General features: G+C 40.8%; 1 protein-coding gene across 6 annotated transcripts in view; it reads right to left on the bottom strand.

Annotated features, from left to right (window-relative positions):
* The window catches only part of LOC108940682 (F-actin-uncapping protein LRRC16A-like), an 82900-nt gene that overhangs the window by 25624 nt on the left and 34330 nt on the right, over positions 1–22946 (bottom strand). For 4 of the 6 annotated variants that reach the window (XM_018762995.1, XM_029259948.1, XM_018762999.2 and 1 more), the window contains 15 exons: positions 21620–21679; positions 19433–19554; positions 17667–17764; positions 17255–17325; positions 16736–16809; positions 16390–16465; positions 11702–11790; positions 11390–11484; positions 10240–10326; positions 6974–7077; positions 5702–5779; positions 4901–4977; positions 2334–2438; positions 1905–1974; positions 381–392 (listed from right to left, as the gene is read on the bottom strand). In XM_018762995.1, coding sequence (XP_018618511.1) covers positions 381–392; positions 1905–1974; positions 2334–2438; positions 4901–4977; positions 5702–5779; positions 6974–7077; positions 10240–10326; positions 11390–11484; positions 11702–11790; positions 16390–16465; positions 16736–16809; positions 17255–17325; positions 17667–17764; positions 19433–19554; positions 21620–21679 — 1218 coding nt within the window. The remainder of the gene's footprint in view (positions 1–380; positions 393–1904; positions 1975–2333; positions 2439–4900; positions 4978–5701; positions 5780–6973; positions 7078–10239; positions 10327–11389; positions 11485–11701; positions 11791–16389; positions 16466–16735; positions 16810–17254; positions 17326–17666; positions 17765–19432; positions 19555–21619; positions 21680–22946) is intronic. The other 2 variants (XM_018762998.2, XM_029259950.1) reach the window with 1 other exon arrangement.

The following is a 22946-nucleotide window of genomic DNA, read 5'->3' as shown; positions in this document are numbered from 1 at the left end:
ATCAAACAGTGGTCAGAAGCTAAAATCTGGACCTCAGTCTAAAAGATTCAATCCAGCAAGAAGGAAATGACTGACCTTCAGCACTAGAATGGAAAATCTGTATTTTACTCAAATCTCTCCTGCATCCACTCTAACGCTCATATGTGGTTTCTAACTCACTAGAAAATCTGGATATTTTGTACTATAGCACTAAATAATTAACTTTATAATGATTTACCCTTGCATGTAGAAACACTTTTATACTGTGCCAATTCAAGGAAGGGAAATTCAAGAGAATAATAAAATGTATGATATACATAAGAGGGATCTGTCAGTATCAATATAAGGTGACAGTAAGCAGTAAAAGAGTAGAAAAATAGGAAGCCAACAGCAATACTTACACAATGGCCAAGCTTATGGAGAGCAGTGGAAATAAAAGGATATATCAGAGCGAAACAAGTAGTCAAACATAATTTAAAGCAAACAAATAATGTGTCATTACTGGATAAAAACAAACAGGAATAAAACTGATTTAATAATGTGTACTCCACACCTATGTCAATATATGTAATTTTTTAGGTAATCACAAACTGATGATGGTAACATATTAATGTCTTATTAACTTTTTTGTCCCATTTTCTTTGCCAAATGATACATTACTTGAGGTGTTTTTGAAATGTTTAGCTAGGAAGGAAAAACATTCTGAAACATAAGTCAGTAATATCCTCAAAGTCCAAACAAACCACTTTTTTTTTGTCAACCACAGGCCAGTTCAGTCAACAGTTAGTAACAGTTTTCATTTAGGCACAATAAAGTTTTGAGCACTTCAGGAGTTCACCAAAAACAGATTCCAGATTCAAGCTTTCAGAGGCTTTTGTTTTACACAATTTTTGTCCCATTCAGTCTGTTGAAACCAAGACACTAATATACTAATTCATTCAACCAGCCAGGTGACAGGGCCTCATTCAAAGATGTCCTGTAACTCATCCGTCTCCACAACAAAAACAACTTGTACCACAACGGTGTCAAACTCTCTGGCTTCCCCTTTTCAAAAAGTCACAACTGACAGGGCAGGGAAAGGCCAGGCTCAACACATCAATCATCCATAGCCCTTCTGTCATGACCAACAAACAGACTTGGAAGGATCAGCAGTAACTTATATTCGCTTGCAGTATACTGCCTGCTTTTCACTACAGCCACAGCAGGGGCAGCGGGTAGCATAATGAGATCAGAGGTTGCAGGTTTGAATCCCACATACTGCTGTAGTGCCCTTGAGCAAGAACTGCACCCTGAATTGCTCCAATAAAAACTAAAAAGCTGTATAAATGGGTAAATATTTGTAGATAGCTTTACATTTAAAACTGATTTGAAGGAAAGCATCAACTAAAAGAGTAAATGTAAATAATAGCCCAATATGCTGGTCAATCCCACATGAATGTACCCTGGAAAATAACCAGACTTCTGAATGTCGCTGTGCATCAACATGCACTTTTCTAATTTTTACTGTTCAGTGGGAATGACCATGGGTTCCAACCTGAAGACCAGCAGTGCAACAAACAGAGCCCGGTAACTATCTTTGGTTTGTTTGTTTGACTGATTCCTTTGTTTGATCTACCTTTCACTTAGTTAGGGGCAGTTAGTTCAGAAATGTTAAGACAATGATCTCACATCCAAAAACCCTTCCAGTTAACCAAATTAGTCCATAAGTCATTGTAACGCAACAAAACACCCAATCTGTTTAAGCAATTCTGACCTCATTTCTCAAGAAAAAGGTCATTATTGAGCCATAGGGTGGTTCAATTTATCCTAGCTGACTTTCAATGTTAGGTCTAAGAAATAAGCAAATTAATGATCTATCCATTTATATACTGGCACATTTTTATTGTATCATTCCACAGTTAACTACCTTGTTCAGGATACCTTACCTCACAACTGCTGAGATCCAGTGACACCTCCTTCAGGTTGTGATTGCTGGCGAGACCGAGTAAAAGGGCTCTAAAAACAAAGATTTTTAGGATGATTCAGTATAATTACATTGTCACAAAATAAATAATACCGCAGCTCTACTGTAGCTGTGCACATAATATTATATATTCATATGATGTAAATATGTAGAATGTACAAACTCTTCAAAAAAAGATTGTTTTGAATTGGGCTCAACTCTCGCAAGGAATAATTTTTGGACCTTGTGACCAGGAAAGTCATAGAACTCTGCAACCAATAGTTCGTCGAAATGCACTTTACCAAATAAAATGTGAAAAGTCAACTGAGAGCTCTGACACAACAGTGGCTTTGAGGAGGAGATGAGCTGCATGTCGATCAGATGTGAACAGGAGCATGACACGGCGGCTTACTTGAGGGCTTCAGGGGGTAGCTTGGTGCCGGACACGTTGATGCTGCTGAGGGCTAAGGCGCTACTGAAGAACTGCTTGAAAGCAGGAGGGATGTCCTTGCCTTTCCTGGCATCCAGAACAAAAACACAAAATAAACACAGAAACAAATCCAACATATTCCAACTCACTTTTCAAATTCATTTTATAAATTACCATGGATGTTTAATTATTTTCACTTAAGGCAGTGAAGTCAAATCTTTTAACGAGATTAAATGTCAGCATTGTTGCTGCAGTAGGTAAACGAGCCAGCAGAGGGTATCACCCTGCATGCTCCAGTTTCACAGCTTCTCCTGTAAAGGTCAAGTCCCCAGTGAGTGTTAATCTGACTGACAGTAGCCATACTGGACTGCAAACTCTGGAATGAAGCTAAGATTCAGAATCTTGCTGTAAATTAATGTTGATCTCTACAGTTGGTAGATCACTGAGTGGTGATTACAGTTCTAGCAAAATCATCTGTGTAGGAACTTGGGGAGCGTGTTGTATGAGTCAGGTATAAATATGCCTCAAATCTACCCTAGAGTGTCACATTGATTTCTGCCATCTGATGCCATGGTGTCTCCATCTGAAATGAGTAGTAGCGACACCTTGTTTATAGATCCCCGGCAACTTAGTCTTACCATAGCATACAAGAAAAATTTAAGAAATCATTAAATAATAAGCTGACACCACTTAATCTTGTACAAGAAGCAGCAGTATCAAAGCAGGCTTTAGCAGGAAAGAGTTGAGCTTTGCAGTTAAACTGAACCTATAAAGCAGACTTAAAGAACTTGTGGTATTCCTGGAGCAGAAATGAATCCTGTAAGGTTAGTCCCATAGTGCCACACAGTCAACACTGTGATTTGATTTTATTTTCTACTTCCGCTGCTCAGCTCGCTGTGGAAAAAAGTCGTATTTTTATGTGAAGGTAATGCAAAAAATTTCAGTAAGCTCAGAGTGCGCATCATTTCTCACGTTCAATCTGAGTGTCACAATAATAACACCTTATATTGACCATTCAAGGCACAGACAAAAATTACTGCTCTCACTCACAGTGGGGTCAATCACTTAACGCGACACCCTTGCAATTTATACAATGCCTGCAACCTAGGTATATAGGATAATCGACTCAATGTTTGAGCATTGGGGGTGCGGTGGTGCAGTGGGTTGGACCGGGTCCTGCTCTCCGGTGGGTCTGGGGTTCCAGTCCCGCTTGGGGGGCCTTGCAACGGACTGGCGTCCTGTCCTGGGTGTGTCCCCTCCCCCCTCCGGCCTTACGCCCTGTGTTACCGGGTAGGCTCCTGTTCCCCGCGACCTCGTATGGGACAAGCGGTTCAGAAAATGTGTGTGTGTGTGTTTGAGCATTGCATTGTACCATGGTTCTGATAACAGCTGTAAATTCTCAGGGCAGTTACCATTCCATCAGCAATCCATGGCGTGAAATTTCTAACTTTGAAGAATGTACATGTATAACAGACAAGACAACTCTCCGGAAGCTGAAGATATCCTGTGACTGAGAACCTAATTAGCCATTTACAACATGATACAATTATTGGGACCTGACATGGACCTTCTTGTATCATTTTTGTATTGTGCTGCTCAAAGCTGAAAAAAGACAGTAGCTGAATGGCAGAGGATTAAGGTCAAGAGTCAGATCACCAAAGCTACAGTTTGGCCTTATTCAGCAGCGACATTCACTAGGGATCAAACACAGTTAAACAAACACACACACTGGCTTGCTGTCTCTGCCCCTTGGGATGTGGCTGGGTATTAAGGATCTGAGAAGTTGAAACCAAAGGAGGTCCTTCCCCTCTCAGGTGAAGCTCAGTGAGTACCAGCTTGCAGGCCCATGGGGTCTCATGGATCCCAGGGCTTTGAAGATCACGCCTTGTGTACTCAAAGATCTGAGAGTCTCAGCTGAGACAGAGAGGAAGACTGATTGCTCAATAACCTGCAGTGAATGAACCCAACAGCACTGCTGTGCACAGCAGCTAACAGCTATTTGAAGCATCAAAAAAGTGAGAATACAAAAAACATAGGTATGAGAAATGTACCATGATAAAATCGTACCTACAGTTTCTGGAAATAGAACTAATTTCCAGCATACTCTACTAATTGAGAGTGCTTTATTTTCTGCACCTGAAGCAGGTTTTCCCATCATCATGAAGCTCACTGTTCTTCTGACAACCAGCTAACAAGATCAAGATCATGTTCAAGTCAGTGCTGGTGTCTGTTGCAGTTTATTTAGCTGAAACTTTTCTCCAAAGCAACTTACAGTGATTTAGCCATTTATATAGCTGGATAATGTATCAATTCATAGTAAGCACCTTCATTAAAGGTACTACAGCTTGAGGTGGGATCCTGAGACCTCCGAGTGCAAAGCAGCAGCTGCAACCTATACACCTACATGCTAATATTTTCCTAAAGTCTGAAACTAGCACAGGCTTCATATCTGAAATGCTACACGACCTCATGGAAGGTGAAAACAAGACAAGCTTCTTGGTGAAGCCTGTTTGAACTGGGGTGCTGTCGTACTAAGTGGGCAATCTCACCTGTTTGCGAAGACACCTTTCGACAGGTTGAGAACAGAGAGGTGCTGAACAGAGCCTCGCAGAAGAGCACAACACACCTGCAGCACAGGTAAACACTGGTTAAATAATGTGAAGCGCCACCATCCACAAAGCCCAAAATAGCTACCTAGCTACAGGATCACACGCAGTCATCAGAATTAAATGGTTTTGTAAATCATAAAACTGATTAATCTCAATAATCATTGCACCTGTAATGTAATGGAAAAAACATAATTTTGTACTAATGGCTTCATCGTTTATAATGTAATAATGTGATGCAAGATATATTTATAATGCCGTATTATTGAGATCTTTAATCTGCAATTGACAATTATATTTTAATTTCCCATAACCTTGTACATCAGCGGGAAGGGGTGTTTTCATAATTGTATTTTGATCAGTATTTTTCTGTGCTGCATAATATATGCTTTTTGCATTTAAATTCACTTATTTTTTAAAACCCAACACATTACAAGACTAAAATTTTTGCCTTTAATCTTATTCAAAAACATGTAGAGAGGGAAAAATTTCAGTGTGACACAAAGAAGTAATTCACATTAAAACACATTTTAAGAAGTAAGTAAAAAGTAAAAAGGTGAAGAAGAAATTAAAAAATCTAAACACGTGAGGATAAGTAGGAGAGGGCATAACAATAACAAGACCTGGAGAAAGACCTTTCGACAGAGAAAACAATGTTCAGTAAGCATGCAGTTTGCTAGAAATTGGTTCTTCAGAAAAAAATTCCAAAGTCTGTGGGGGAATGAAGAGGATAGAGTGGCTCACCAAGTCAAGCGCACAGTCTGTGTTGGATAGGTCCAAGGTGCTCAGGCAGTTAGGCTGGCCCAGGAATTGGTACAGACTCTGTGAGGTGAGAAGAAATGCAGAAAACGTAATGCTTCATGGGTTATCTGCAAACAGCAGGTAAGACTTTTGATGTGGATTTCTGTCAGGGTGACAGATGCCACATGCTAGGCATTAAAGATCTGAGAAGATGAACCCAAAGGAGATCCTTCTCTTCCTGGGTATGGTGCTACTGTATCCTTGGGGAATGTTAGAGGCAGCTTCTGAATGCAATGAGTGCACTAGGTGTAGAGTGCAGATAATCTTATGGGAAAGGTCTACTGCTCTGACGATGAAGGTACTGTGAAAATCCATGTAACACCGTAAAGGGGTCGGCGAGGACATGAGCCAATAAAACCCTTCTTCTCTTGCAACTTCCACAACCATGGCTTCACTACAGTCAACACATCTATGGTGTAACCAACCCAGTGAAGAGGGCTGATGGGAGAAATTTATTTCAGCTCTGAGTGACACTCATTCTGATTCATTGCTATCTGAAACTGCAACCCCATAAAGACAGGGGAACATCAATACTGAGCTCTGTGGAGAGTGGAGCGCAATCAATACGCTGCTACTGATATCAACATTAGTCTGAGCTGGGCTCTGCATGTCTGTCTGTGTGCATGGAGGATGGGGGTGCGGGGGGAAGGCCACCAATCTTGATGGTTCACTGCCCAGACACTCCATCCATGTGAAAACAAAAACATGAACTCAGAGGACAGAGAGGACCCACTGCTGTGTCTTGTGGGATCTGCCCGTGAGGAGTTAATGATTTACACACAGGGTACTGAACCAACACTGACACCATGGCTGTGGATATCTATGAGTGTATGAACATAAACACTTGCAGTGAACATTTACTTTGCTCTCATGGTGATTTTTATTTGTGCCTTTTGCAAAATTACACACTGCAGGTTCTTTTTGTGGTCTGCATGAAAGAATACCGTCCACAGACTTGTCACTCAGTACTGTGATATATGACAGTCCGTAAAATTTAGAAACACTGTCTTAACAGGTTGCACCTGGTTTACAAATGTAAAATGATTAGGCCTATAAATGCAAAATACACAGCAAGGTTATATGAAAATGAACCCATAGAGTAGATGTTAATGAGACACTCATAGCCTATGTTTTTTTTTTTTTTTTTTTTTGACTGAGAGAAAAGCCATACAGCAAATGATGTCTTGAACTACAGGTATCCTGAGAGGTACATACCCCGAGATCATCTCCTCGGAGCATATTCCCTGAGAGATCGAGGTGTGCGAGGGTGTTGGGGATTGACTGATTGGCACTCAGTGACTGGGCAAGGCAGTTCACCCCTGAAACAAGAAGAATGTTAGAGGAAGTGGGGTCATAATTCAGTAGAAACAAACCACAGATTAGCATTTACAGCTGTAACGTACGCGAAAGAATAAAACATACTGAAAGGAAACTCATGTGCAGCAAAATGTCACACAGATGTTCAAAGCTGCTACAAAATAAAAACAGAAGGGTAAGAACAATCTAATTAAGATAGCCATCATAGTAGCTGGTCAGGAAAATAGCTGACTAACAAGCACAGACTTATTAAAATCTATCACTGATAAGTTTGAATTTTAGCAAAAAACCTCTGATGACTGTAGAACAGCAACGTTACCACCTCATATGTACCATGTGAAGTGCCACATGTTCCAGAGAAAAACTATAAAAACAGCATATGTGCAGCCAATCATTATCAGCTGGTGATGATCACTGTATACTGATTGGCGGATCCCTGAAGAATGAGGAAAGACGCCATATTGGCTCAAGGACCATATGTGCCCTGCAAACAGTCCAGTCCAGTCTGGAGGTCTGCTTCCACCACCATCAGACAAAAGGTTGTTCCCATTCGAATGGACTTGCTGACAAAGTCGTGCTGTATGAAGGCTGACAGGCTCAGACAGCTACAAATGGCCCCTGCTCTCTAGCAAGGAGTCACTTCGCAGCCATTAATATTTCATGGCCTCGGGCAGCATGTTGATGGGAGTCAGTAGGGTGGGGTGGTCGCCTGCTGTTGCTGACATTTCTTTGAAGGGATGGCTTTCATTAGCCTGGCTTACACTCTCATCAAGCACCTTATCAGTGTGAGCCATAGAACCAACAGAGCTAAAGCACTGTTCTTTATAGTAAGCATACAACAGTTAGTCTAACCAATTAGCACAAACATTGAACAAGATAAAATTCCTCTGCTGTTGAAATTTCACATAAGTGATTATATCTATATTTATATATTTGATATGGAGTGTCTGGACCTGCCCACACTCACAGTCCTAGAAACCTTTCAATTGAAATGAAAACTTCCCCAGATGTTAAGTCACTTGCAGGGTGGGGACAGGAGGTATGGACCATGGGGTGCTTTTGGGAAGGAGCTGGGAAAAGGGCAGTGCCAGATGGAGTGGGGAGAGGCTGAAGAGAGGGTGGGACTGTGGAAGGGAGAGGAACCAGAGCTGTGGGACTAAAGATGTGGAGCAGGCAGGGTTAGGAGGAGGCACAGTATGCGAGAATGAGAGGCTGAGAAGGGGGCAGGACTGTAAAGACCGTTCTGATAGTCTCCTTGTAGCAGGCCTTGTAGCATTTGTTTTCCAGACAGAGATCCCAACAGCTGCAACAAGAAAAAGCCAGTCAACCCCCAGCGCACCTTAATCAAAGCAGAGAGGTCTGACCCTCAGCAGATAAACACATTCATGCGTGGCTTCCATGGTAAAGATTCTCCTCAGCGAGCCGAACACCCCTGACATTCACAGGAGGGATCCGGAAGGATTTTCAAGGATTTTTCACCAGATGAAACATCTCTCTAAGGCCATTATTATAAATCTTTGTACTAACAATAACCACAATCCACAGTTGGAAAGAGCTGGTTCCCTGACTATGATGGGTACAGTGTTACCATATCTCTTTCTAAATCATGTGAAGTTCATACAAAAGGGCTACCCACCCTCAGGGATACTTGGCTTGGTTTAGTTTTCCGAGTATAATGAGTACTCCCAACAGAAGTATAAAAAAACTATGTTTGTCCAAACAGTTTTAGGTTGGCCATGTCTTCAGGAACCAGATCAATACAGAGATAAATACCAATCATTATCTGGTTTCTGACAGTAGCCAAAAGCCGACACAGACTTAAAACAGATTAACAGGCATCAATTCATTAAGGTCTATTAAACATAAGTACATTATCAAGTTAAAAGGAGATGGAAAAATTGTACTCTTTACAAAAAGCTAAATATCTCACCTGTTTGTTTACTCACAGAATTACTTTGATAACACCCTGGTGGTAGTACCTCTGACGGGAAGATCAACAGTGAGTTCAGCCACTAGCCACTGACCGAACTTAGGACGAGCACAACAGGTAGTGGTCAAAAACACACATGCACACGCACGCATCATCTGAAATTGCTTGTCCCATGGTTGCGGGGAGCTAGAGCCTAACCCGGTAGCACAGGGTGTAAGGCTGGAGGGGACACACCCAGGACGGGACGCCAGTCCTTCACAAGGCACCCCAAGCAGGACTCGAACCCCAGACCCAACGAAGAGCAGGACCTGGTCAAACCCACTGCACCACCGCACCCCCCTTTGGTCAAAAACACTGACACTTAATGGAAAAGTTACACCTTTAAGTCAGAGGTGAAGCCTTAAACAGGGGATTTCAACTAAACTCTTATTCACCCACTCCTTATGAATAACAGCATGCCCAGTTGAGTGTCACAATATGTCCAGAGTTTATCCCAGAAGCACAGCGTGTGATGCAGGGTGAACCATGGTTGAAACACCAGTCCATTTCAGGGAAATCAAACACTCACTCACTCACACAATGTGGCCAATTTAGAATTGCCAGTTCACTTAAAATACGTGCCTTTGGACTGTGGGAGGAAACCCATGCAAATGTGGGGAGAACATGCAAACTCCACACAAACTGAGTAATCATCAGCCTACACCTAATCGCAGAGCTCAGGTCCTCTGAGACACTGGTGGTAGTGAATGGCCACCATGCCACTCTTTACCTGAACTGCTCTAGATGTATAAATGAGTGAAAACTAAGAAGCAATCAAATAAAAAATTATAATTCTTCAAAAGTAATAACATAATTTTGCCTCATTTGACAAATCATGAGGTCTGCTTTGCTACAAAAGTTTCATCAGAACCCTCTAGTGCAACACAGGCGCGAAAGCGAAGTCAATTAGTGTTCTTATTACCCATGGTGAGACTCAGTGTGCCAACAATAACATGTGAAGTGCAAACTAGAAGGAGTAATTAATTTGGCCCATAGGGCTTTGCTATATTCCTCACTTAATGTTCATGTAAAACAGAGTAAGATTTGCAGCCATTTTAGCTGTGCAGCATACATGAATAATCATAATGCACACAATTACCACATCTCTCAGTACCTTCCAACAAAGCACTGCTTGGTTGTGAGCAATATAAGCACTATATTGCAGTAATAGGAATGTTATTTAATAACTGATTACCTTTGGCTGATAACGAGGTTCTTGAAAAATTCAAATGTTTGAGCCCTTTTCGAAGTTTGGCAAACTGGGCACTCAATGAGGCAATACCTATAAGAAAAAAAATCCAAATTAACACAGTAATATTAATAATGAAAATCATGAGTACAGATATGATATTAAATGAATAATTCCTGTTTTTGGTTTTGACCAACTTTCTTTCTGACACTACTGGCCTAGTGGAGTTTGGGCTAGTTTGTTTTGGGCTAGTTTAGTAGCAGATATGACTGAGACCTGGATGCAGTAACCATTTCACCAACACCATTTTTCTGCTGGTATGGAGCACCTCTTTTGTAGACAGTTCTGCTGGTTACACTCCACTGATACACTCACGCGATCTTCCACTTATAATATGCCTCTTGTCTGTCATTTCTCATAATAGGTTCCATCAGCTTTCAGTCCCCATTATCTATCACTTTGGGTATCATGACTTGCATGAAATGCAGACACAAAAAGTCTAGTTGCATAAACAAATGCATCTGACTAAAGAGTGCTTGGAAAGAAGACTCCAGAGAAGGTCATCAAATGGAAAAAATGTTGCTCAAATGACTTTGAACTGCGGCACACTTCCAACTGCAAGTCACCAGTTTAATAGTATATAGTAGGTTGAGGTGTCCTGAAATATTCAGAGGTATTGCGATGGTTAAACATTTAATACTCAAAGCTAAATCCCTATCAAGTGAGGCTGAGTGAACGACATTCAAAAGAAGCCCACAGAACAACGCCCATTCAGCTGCTACTTTTTCAGAGGCTGAGAAGAGGAATTACAGCTTCTCCTATCACACTTCCTCCTCAGTTCCTCCTGTGAGCTCAGCCACACAATGTGTTGAAGTACAAATAAAATCAAACATTTGCACAAGATAAACAAGCCAAACACTATCAAAATGCACATATGTACGATTAAGAACATAAACACATTCTTATAAATTAGGATTAAAAGAAAAAGTTTGTTACTGCATCATTTTGCATTGCACTGCAATTTCCCCCGGATGTCATAGAACAGATAAAAGCAACAATATTAAAGGAAATATTTTTAGAAGAAGAAATACTTCCTTTGTCCTGTAAATAAAATAACTTTACTGTAGAACTGGTAGCAAATGATCTACACCCATACCTCTGTCTTCAAGAGGATTATTGGCAAGGTTGATGGTGTGAAGTCCTGAGTTTGGGTTATGGCTGAGGGCATTGGCAAGCTTCTGTGCGAAATCACTTTCAGAAGAAGAGAGAGATCACCCATCAAACAGATAATAAATGTTCAAGCAAAAAGCAGTGTTTGTGTTGGTCTGACAGGAGATTCCTGACCATGGTGAGGAAGGCAGTATTTGTGTAACATCAGAGTCATCTCACAAAGTGTCAGTGTAATCACAAATGAGGGGCATGGTGTGAGTTAGTATGAATGTTCGGGGGGAGGTCATATGCCTCTCACGTTTTGAGTCCTGCGTTGTCCAGAACTAGCTCTTCCAGGCGACTTGACCGGGCAACCACTCGAAGGATCTGATCACACACATCTGAGGACTGGAAACGAACATATGGTTGCAGTGCAGCATAAAAACACAGAAAGTCCTAATGTAATAAACATGTAAACACAAGCTTACTTGAAAGCTTACAGGTGCTATGCCACGCCCAAGCCATCAACACAACGAAGAACACCTGGGAGCACTGCACGGGTAGACGCATAAAAGGCTGCAGCAGAGCAGAAGCAATTGCGGAACCCTGTTCAGCCTCACGACTCGCTGCCCTGGGCTTAGAATTCCTACCTTCCTCGTTCTCCTGTCCTTGCCCCTTTTCCTTCGCCTGACTCCCACAACCCCCTACATTGCCTAGTGTGCTTCGACTTTATGCTAGCTTCTTGACCATGACTTTGGATTATCCCCCAGACTCCGTTTGCACATCGACAACCTTTGTCTGTCTTGAGACCACGCTTCTTGGAATCCCCTCAATAAAGTCCTGTGCTCTGACATTGTGCACAGACCATGACATGCTAAGTTCTACCTTCCAACTGTAAAGTAGCTGCATTCGCTGATACGCATTTGAAAGTTCAAACACACACTTCTGTAAAACACAGAAATACTGAAACTGTATCATCACATTCAAAAACAATACAACAGAGTGTTCCTCTTTGTTTTCTGAAAAATATTCCATTATTGAACATTATTTGCATTCTTCCTGGAACACTATACAGTAAGTTTATTTCTTTCTTCACTGAACAGTTCATTTGCTTTCGGATCAGGAGGGGCTGTAGTCGTTAGAGACAACATCTTGTAACTGGAAGACTTAGGATAAAATTCACCACTCTGGCTGCAGTATTCTTGATCAAGGTACTGACCCTGAATAGGCACAGTAAAAATTGCCCAGCTGTATACCGGGGTAAATCGTTTTATTTAGCTTAGTATACAAAAATAAATATGGTTTGAAGAAAAGTGTCAGCGAAATAAACTAATAATATGATCATTTAAACAGCATGTAAATTAAGGCAGTGTGTGAGTGCATGTGTGTACAGTATATACATTTATACACACACACACACAAGGTTGGATAATATATATACACAAGTATACTGTACTTTGCATACTGTGCAACCATAGCTCTCGCTGTTAATTAGACATTGGTCAATATATCCCCATTGATCTGGACATTTATTTTCTAACTGTAATGCTAACAACATGCTGCAGTGCTCAGTTTTCCACATTATACTCCATTTGCGATTCTGCTCACATCCTAAGCACTTCAGCCGCACTACAATGGGAAATGGCCACTCCATGCCGCTCTCTCCCTTTCTCCTCCTTCATTCACTAACAGTGACACACACCTTCACAGCCAACACTGTGGGGGGGCTCTCCTGCTTTTTCACCTTCCCCCGTGTGCTTCCCGGGGGTCATTACTTTATGCTGAGTGGATAAAAGCAATTTCTTTTTTGTTAGGAGACCTACGAGAAGGACCTGTCTATGAACCTGTTCCTGGGGCTGCGGGGGAAGTGGGGGTGAGGTTCAAAGGGGGGTTAGGCCCCCTTTCTTACATGGCAGCCTTTCCTGACAGCTCCACAATGGGATCCAGTGTTGGTATAATGAAAAGGGCTCTTTGTGGAGAGACGTCCACCAAGGCAGGGCAGCTGACAGCAGGGAACACTCGGAAAAAAAAATGAAAAAAGCAACTCGGAGACAAAAATAAATTGGACTAATTAAAAATTAAACAGCTACAAAGTTGTCAGTGCTCTGACCCATTTCAGTGATGTAGGTCTGATGTTCTCATATACTGCGCATGGATCTGTGCACATGCAGGTACACCACACTTCAGTTCAATAAATCATACACTACATGGATGTATGGATTAAGCCGGAGGGGGGAGGAAGCAGGTGGTGCCAGGACTGAGGACTATACTTGTGAAAAGCTGCAGGTTCAAATGCTGGAAGGAGAACTGCTCTATCTACAGCACAGGCAAACATATGTCCATCTTGATAGACAGTAGTCCTATAGACATGTAAAGATTTGAGTGTCTGTCGATACAAAAATGTTGTATAATACACAATTCTGCAAGTACTATCAAGTACTGACACATCAGTCTGAAACACAAATATAAATGTGATTTGTCAAAATAAAAAAGATCCTGAGGGGATGTTGTGAAGACATCGAGTAACATCTTGGTTTAGTGAAGGTTCCTGCCCCACTGTCAACACCACATTAACCACCCCCCCTTAGAACAGAAGCTTAAAACCCACCTTTTCAAGCTGCACATTAGTCTAGAAGTGCTGGACATGCCACTGAAAGCAGTTTTAAACCCGATTTTGAATATATGAATATCAATGATTTGTCCTTTGATTAGACCACAGTACCCTTACTGTTTCTGCCAACTGTGCATTCGAGATCATGATTTCTATTTTTCTTATATATTATTAACTGATTCATCTGATGGCTTTCTCCAAAACAAGAAAAAATGTTAGGTTTGTACACTAAGCTGCTCGCAATGATTTATCTATTTGCAAAGCTGTGTATTTTCTGCTGAAACAATTCACAGGAAGTCGAGGGTACTACGGCAGGAGGTGGGAATTTGACTGCAAGGCAACAGCTCTGATCCCTACGTGCCTATACTTTTTGACAAGAGAGGCTGCTGAATGAATGCATGTAAACACCACTGTAATGAAACTTTACAAGTCATGGTGTTCACAATAGTGATACAAATGACAGGAATATTGTTTATTAGACTACAGCGACAGCCTTATCTGCATTCCCATTGTTTTCTGGAGAAAAAAAATAAAAATAAAAAGCAAGTCACGAGAGCAATGGAGTGGGTGTGCTGTGTGGAGTTCTGGTCTTGAAATGGTCATTATTGTGCTCTAGTCACGTGAGGGGAGGGAGGACTGGTGCCACACTGACCGGCCCAGCAACAACAACGCCAAATTGGCTGAGAAACAGCATGGATGGCATTCCAGAACCTCCTCCAATTCAACACTAATAATTGTTTCAGCTCATAAACAAAGTCCAAATTCCGCTGCACAATATGTTCACGTTGGAGGCTATTAGCCCAGAGGAATGTCTCCTCAGCATAAGCCCAAACTGGACCAGTGGAATCCAGTACTTCAAAATTCTTACAGAGCTTTTTTTCATCATGGCAGGGTCCACAGGTCCTAGTAGGGCACCCCTCCATCAGTATACTATGGGCTACTAGCACACACTGCTGTTTTACTGCAGTTCCCATGTGTCAGAATCATCCCAGTCAGTGTTCAGCAGCACCAGTCTTTGTACAGACAGTATCCCTAGTGCTGGCAATTACTCTATTCTTGCTTCTTTCATTTGTGCATTTATCATTATTATTCGTTCATTTACCATTTTAAGCTTGTATACTAAAGTCCGTCCGAACCACTCGCCCCATACGGGACACGGGGAACCGGAGCCTAACCCGGCACACAGGGCGTAAGGCTGGAGGGGGAGGGGACACACCCAGGACAGGACACCAGTCCATCACAAGGCACCCCAAGCGGGACTCGAACCCCAAACCCACCGAAGAGCAGGAGCAGGACCAACCCACTGCGCCACCGCACCCCCTTGTATACTAAAGTGCTTACAACAATTTACCCATTTATACAGCTGGGTAATTTTTACTGAGTCAATTCAGATTAAACACCTTGATAGAGGGATCTACAGTAAGCATGGGATTCTGGGTCCTTCAAGGCAACGGCTCTAACCACTGTAATATCTTCTGAGCTTTACCTGATTTTTCATTTCCCAAGATTAATAATCTGCCACAGTGGTCTAATAATTCAGCAAAACTTCTCTCTTTCTCCACTTCTCTCATTGGGAAGTGCTCCACTAAAGGAGCTGTACACAGCAGTAATGATACATGCGTACAAACAAATAAGAAAGAGAGACATTATTATTTAACATATTGTGACAAGAAAACTTGTGTGGTTACACTTAAATTAATGGCCATTAAATCAAGTCACTCTCTCTCTTGTTTACTCTCTTTCCTCTCTCCACTTCTTTTTTCCTCTCTTTGGCAATGGTTTGGCACAACAATTCCTTATGCAATTACTAAATGGACTTGTTGGAGGAAGATCATGGGGACATTAAACTTAATACATTAAACACCATCTCTGCCAGTTCTTACCAAACACAGAAAAAGCAAGTGTCCCATTAGCGTAATACATTTAGAACACAAGAATCCCATCCTTCACACATGTTGTTTTAAATTCAATCTCTGGCACATCTATCAACTGAAGGTTTCTAAACCATTCTTTGGATTTATTCATCAGTTGCTAAATCATCATAAAGTACTGTAGCTTTTTAAAACGCGGGGGAAAAAAATTGGCTCACTACTTAGTAAATGAAGTTCAAAGTACACAACCTTCAAATATCACAGCAAATTATAATCGTTATTCCAAGTTACAAGAAAGAAGTGAATGCTAATATTTTCAGTGGGAAAATAACCCTCAGACAAATGTAATGAAATGCTAACACTGACAGGGCCAATGTTTACATTTCATTTACAACTTTATTGAACAAGAGCTGTAGAAATAGAAAAACATGCAGCATAATCATCTCACTCTCAGCAACGGAAGAACCAGAAGAAATTAGACCAAATTCACCAGTATGTTTTGTTAGAGCTCAAACCATAACTCACCAGTTTGTAGTCTTTTATGGAAAGTTTTGTGAACCACTGATTATACTCCAGAACTGCTATGATGGCCACCAAGTCCCTGTTTAACATTGAAAGAGACAATTAACTGTAAATGTCTATTTCAAAAGATGGAAAGTGAAAATGTGATTGTGTCCTCAATTGAACCTTTAACAAAATTCTGAAATGCTCATTTTTAAAAACAGTTTTTGCTGGTTCTGTGGTTTGCATCAATCTGAAAACTTTAAATATTAATATCTCAATGTTTTTCTTACTAAAGCAAGAAATAGGAATTCAGAGAGATAACAGATGCAGATATACTTATTATTCAGGTGGAATGCTAGAGAATCACCTGTTTTCAAGATGACTAAAATCCTGCAGGTTCAATTCCCTTGTGTCCTGCGTTAAGTAGATCGTATCCACATCCTATTCAGTGAGACAGAAACAACAATATTTATTGCCCATTCAGACAGTGCAGAATGCAATATCAATAGGAGTCTAACATAGCTGCCCACCGCAAGCACAGACAAAAACTGTCTGGGGGAGACAGAAAAAAGAAAAGAACATACATTATTAAAAGGATTTTAGAAGCCGCAGCACAGAATACATAAAATCAGAAATATCTGTCCAAATTGCAAGCTCTAGTTTGAAAACTCAAAGACAGGATGGTGAAAGAGATTTAAATATCATTATTTTTTCAAAGACAAAACCTGTGCAAACTAGGGGATAAAAAGAAAAAATATACTAAGCATTATTCCTAATTTGGTTTCTTTGTTTGGTTTCTTCTCATGTCTGGAAGAGAAACTGGACACCTAAAGAACCAGATCAATAGATGTTGTAGGTGACTGTGATGACATGAAGTAACACTAACCCACTGCACCTCGTCCCGGTAAGGTTGCCCCAGCCAGTCGCACACACATTTGTACATCTGCGAGAAGCCACCTGTGGAAAAAAGCTACTTCAGTTACCCAGAGTGCAATACTCCTCATTGCAAATGTTACATTACACACATTATCTTTAAAATCATACTGAAGCTCAAAAAAAAAAAAACTCAAAAAATAAAAAAGATACCAAAAAACTCATACCCAGATGTGCAGCTTTCAAAGAATGAGGATCAAAACTATGAGTTTAGTGGTTTTCCTCAACATCTATGCAACAACCTATATGGATTACACTCTCCTCTCAGCTGCACAGACATGCACAAATACACACAAAACTCTCATGTAAACTAGTTATGAAATGGTACTTAAGACAGTGCTCTCTTCTCAATGGGTGCCATTTACCACAAGGTCCAGGTTCCACTGTGCTCTGTTTCTCCCACTGCGCCTGTAGGTCTGAGACCCGGTCTGGCGGCTCCAGGAACAGCTTCTTCATCACCTTCCTGAGGGTTACAGACACAGAGCAGTGAACTTGAGCCACCACTGAACCTTCACCATTAATCCCCAACAGAAAGTGTTTGCTCACTCCATATATTTATGCACATGATAGGTGTTTTAGATTGTTTCATCAACAGCAAGTAGTATTACGGTTTGTGGTGCCACCTGTGGACTCAGAAATCACAGGTTCGAATTGCACCTCATGCTATAGTACCCCTGACCAAGGTACTTACCCTGAACTGCTCCAGCAACCATTACCCAGCTGTATAAATGGGCAAATCATTATAAAGTGCTTTGTCAAGTCAAAAGTGGCTTTATTGTCATTTCAACCTTATACAGCTCGTACAGCATACAGTGAAATGAAACAATGTTCCTCCAGGACCATGGTGCTACATAAAAACAACTCAGAGCTACCTACACAGGACTACATAAACTGCATGTGTGCAAGAACGTGTTGAAACAACGCAAGACAAGCATCAGGTAAACATGCATGTGGCACAGTTTCTCACCCAGCACAGGTGAAAAAGAAGAAAAAGCAATCAAATCATACCAGCATTTTGATATTAATCACTTGCGGACTACAAAACTGGATTGTGTCTGAGCCTCTGTAAATTATCAGCTGTATAATAAGGAAGAGGATGAGCTAATCAGTTTTTCATAGCCGTATGCATACAAAGATGCAAACTGTTTACATACTGATAAAGCATCAGTGCTGAGATATGCACTGGAAAGTACTTCAGTGTACATAGTCCCGATTTTTACCTGGGGCTCTGCAGTGTCAGAGCATAATTGAAATTGATTTGTAGTGAGGAGGGGCCAGGGTTTAGGTCACCCTTATGAGCCGTTGCATACTCATCTTTGGCTGACCTCCCAGGGCCCTGCAGCAACAGACTTTCCAATTAGAGCTCAGTCCGGCACAAAGTGCTTTATAATCTGTAGTGTGTGATGAAAGCAATGGGCTTGGCAGAGACATTACTGAGCAGCCCATGACCATGAATCAGGTGGGCAGGCATTGTAAGTATTGCACGGTTATGCAACCTGAAGTTAAAGTCAGCAGAAATCGCATGTGCTCTTCCTGTGAGACTGAGAATTTGCCTGAGGGCTAGGTGTCCTACAGCTGTACTACTTGTGTCACAATCAGCACTGCACACCAAGAGAACTCCACACCTATTCCTGCTGATCACAGCATATGCAGTGATTTATTCCAGTCCTCTTCATGGATTCCAACAGAACAGATAAAGCACCTAAGTGTTTTTCCCTCCCAAATGTTTAAATCAAAACTGCAACAACTTTCAGAAATTTTTCCAAAATATTAGCAGAGTCAATTTTACAAAGGTATGTTTTCAATGATATGTTAGGATATTTGAAATTTTTTTTTGTAGTGATACTTGATGGAATTGAAGGTGGACATGAGATTTAATAACAGGCCATACAAAAGGCAGTTTGTAAACTGTGACCAAGCACTCCCAGGACTCAGCAAACATCAGTGTGCTGGTCTTCACTTCAGACATGTTAAACAGATTAAAGAAATTCTACCCAGAGCCAATTATGATTTTGAAGTTCCAAATCTAGAAGGAGCAGGATTACAACAATACATATGATATTGTCAGACTGCATATACACTAAACATTCAACATTTCCCAGGTGGCTATAGGTAAAGTCCTGGAACCTACACAGGGGACAGACCAGGACATATCCTCTGTAGACTATGCCCAATGTGGGCAACCACATCGTTCACGTCTTCAGGAGCTGCCAGCTTCATGGACGTCACACCTCTGTCATGCTCCACTGTGAGCTGTCAATCACAGAACAGTTACATTACTTTCTCAGATAGAGTTGGACAAAAGAAGACCTAAATGATCAAAGAGAAAGAGAAAATAGGAAGTCATAGTAGACCAAATAGTGGATAAAATTACAATCATTGGAATACACAACTGGTAAATACATACACACACACACACACACACACACACACACACACACACATTTTCAGAACCGCTTGTCCCATACGGGGTCGCAGGGAACCAGAGCCTACCCGGCAACATAGGGCGTAAGGCCGGAGGGGGAGGGGACACACCCAGGACGGGATGCCAGTCCATCACAAGGCACCCCAAGCAGGACTTGAACCCCAGACCCACCGGAGAGCAGGACTGTGGTCCAACCCACTGTGCCACTGCACCCCCCAGACTGGTAGACAATGAGTGTGAAAATTTCTTGGAACCAGTCAAAAAAAAATGGAAACAAAAAGTGTTACACAAGGACTGAAATTTCATTACACTGACTACCTTTCCAGATGTGTTCTTTGAAGAACTAATTATATTTCTTTACTGATTTCATTAAAAATCAACACTGGCATTTTAGGACTGTATGTACAGCAAAAATTCAGTTTGAGAAGATTTACTTCAATATTAGAATTAAAGATAAGACTATTTATGCTGTCTTATTCTGTTACACCCTGTCAGACTAACGTCTCGTGGAGAGCATCCTCACTACTGCTATCACTGTCTGGTATGGCAACACCACCCAGGCAGAGAGGAAGGCCCTCCAGAGAGTGGTGAAGACAGCAGAGAGGATCACTGGGACTGATCTTCCATCTGTGGATAACATTTATACACAACGCTGTAAGAAAAAAGCCTAGAAAATCATTGGCGATATACATCACCCAGCTCACCTTTTCTTCAGGTACAAAAAGTCAGTTTACAATCTGAGGCACAGCAGAGCGGATAGTATAATCACACACAAAACATGGTTTTATAACAGCTTTTTCCCTGCCACAGTGAGACTCATGGCATAAACTACATAAGGACTGATTTAAGATTCCAGCTACCTCATATAAAGTGCAATATTTAACCTCCAAGTGCAATATTTAATCTCCACGGGGGTAATAATAATATGTGCAATATTAACATCTGCAATAACCGTTGGAGCATTAACATTATTATTAACATTAACCATGAGCCTGTTAAAATTAATATTATGATTAACAGTATTATTGTAATCTTTACTGTGTATTTCACTGTGTATAGGATATTTTACTGTGTACTTTGTGTGTGTTTTGTGTATATTGTGCATTTTATCCTTGCCCCCCCCTTTCTTAAAGTATTTGTTTAATAGTATTTCCTCCTTTTTTAGTATTTACCTTTTCTATTACTGTAGTAATTTTATTTATTGTATTACTGCAGTTTTATTTATTGACGTTTTAGAGTATTTATTGTGTACACGTTGCTTAGACGTTTGACTCTCTCAGCATCGCACAAGAATTCCTATGTGCCCGGACCATGTGTACATGTACAAATGGCAAATAAAGTTCCATTCCATTCCATCTACCATTTTGACATGATAAAATGACATGCTTAAAGAATACGGAGATTTTTGGTCTTTGAAGCACCACTGGTAGGGTTGAGGATTATTGAGTGGGTTCATTGTGAGATTAGAAGTGACGTTTGCTAATGCATTACTGTCAATCACAATGGATCATGTTGCCTTCAAAATGACCCTCCAATAAGCAAATACATGTAAATTACTCCTGAGCCTGATGCTTTGCTTTCATAAAAAGCACAAAGCTGAAATCAATGGCTTCCATGCAGGAAAGGTCAAGTGTTATTTAAAAGTAACAATAAACAAAAAACTGGCTAATTGCCTCCTTAAACTGAAGCATGCACAATTATGATTGCAGTTATTCTAGTTTATTTTCTCTATTGTAGTTGTGGTTTTAAAACACATGACAGAGTGATATGTGTATACCTTCCATCCAAAGGGTAAACTGCATTCAGACAAACACAACCAATCTTTTAAAGCCAACAACAGGGTCTGATGTGGATTTCATCCTCCGAAGGAAATTATTTCACTCAGTTTGTTACCTGTGTTGGCTTGTTACAGGTGATCCCTTGAATTTCCAAATAATTGAAAGACTGTTCAACCTGAAACAGCAAAGAAAATGCATCAATTATCATATCAACAAGAATACACACAAGCATGCAAGGATTTATATCTGATTACCATCATCATTTTTTTTATTTATTGGTTCTGGGTCATTAAAGATAGGTACCATGTTCAATGGTACTAGAGCAGAGCCAGGACCTTTGGACTGCAAGGTAAAGACTAACTGCAACACCACCTTCTGCCTAGCGGATGAAACACTTGCCAATTTACTCACAAGGCAGCAAAGCTTTAAAGAAAATATTAACATTAGAGATGCCATAAAGAGCATAACAACCCACAATTCGACATCTGACATTTCTAACAGGAGAAGCTTCATGAACTGGAAACAATGTCTTAATTGTTTTGGCCATGCGTAATAAAACAGATCATTTTATTATAAGTACAACAGGGCACGCAACAGTGACAACAGACATTGTCAGGAACATTACCAGCTGCTACTCATTAAACTGAGATGGTGGAGCAGACACAATTGTTTGAGGTTTACAGGAGTGAGGTCAAAAATAAAAACAAAAAAAATAATCCCATTACCGATGCATTTGTGGTTACAGTGGCACAGTGGGCAGTGCTAGTGGCTCACAGTTCCTGGGCTCTGGGCTGAGTGTGTGCAAATTTTACATTCTCCTTGTATTTACTTGAATTTCTTGTCACATCCCAAAGATGTGTTCCATATAAACTGCTCAACCAAAATTGTTCTTAGTGTGTGAAAGCCCTATACACACTTGGTATCCCATGGAGCATGTCCACTCATTTAACCAATGTTTCCCCAGACTGGCTCTGAACCATTGAGACCCTGTACTGAATCAGTGTTTTGGATTGACTTTGGATGATTTTTTTTACATTTATTCATTTGGCAGATGCTTTTCTCCAAAGCAACATACATCTCAGCAAAAATACAATTTGTGCATTACATTAAGAGAAAGAGACATGGATGCAGACAAGTGATTCTTAAGTAAACCTAGTTTGTTACTATCCACTTGATGCACAGATGTTCATTGCTTTAGTAGATGCATAAAACGCAGGATAGATGAATCCTGATGACCTCCTTCCAAAAATTAAAAAAAAAAAAGTTAGGAAAAAAAAAGTTTTAGCTGCAGTAAATGTTAAATTCTTGCACCATATACTATTTTCAATTTTCAGAAACAGAGATACACACATGCATGTGCTGCTTTTCACTAGAATACTAGGGAAGGCAGTCTCATTAAGGTTTTTACATTTAATTTACATGCGCACTCACCCCTGGCAGAG

The sequence above is a fragment of the Scleropages formosus genome, chromosome 18, assembly GCF_900964775.1.
Source record: "Scleropages formosus chromosome 18, fSclFor1.1, whole genome shotgun sequence".
NCBI classification, from domain to species: Eukaryota; Metazoa; Chordata; class Actinopteri; order Osteoglossiformes; family Osteoglossidae; genus Scleropages; species Scleropages formosus.
Note: the sequence above shows the minus strand (reverse complement) of the source record. Positions and strands in the feature narration are given on the sequence as shown.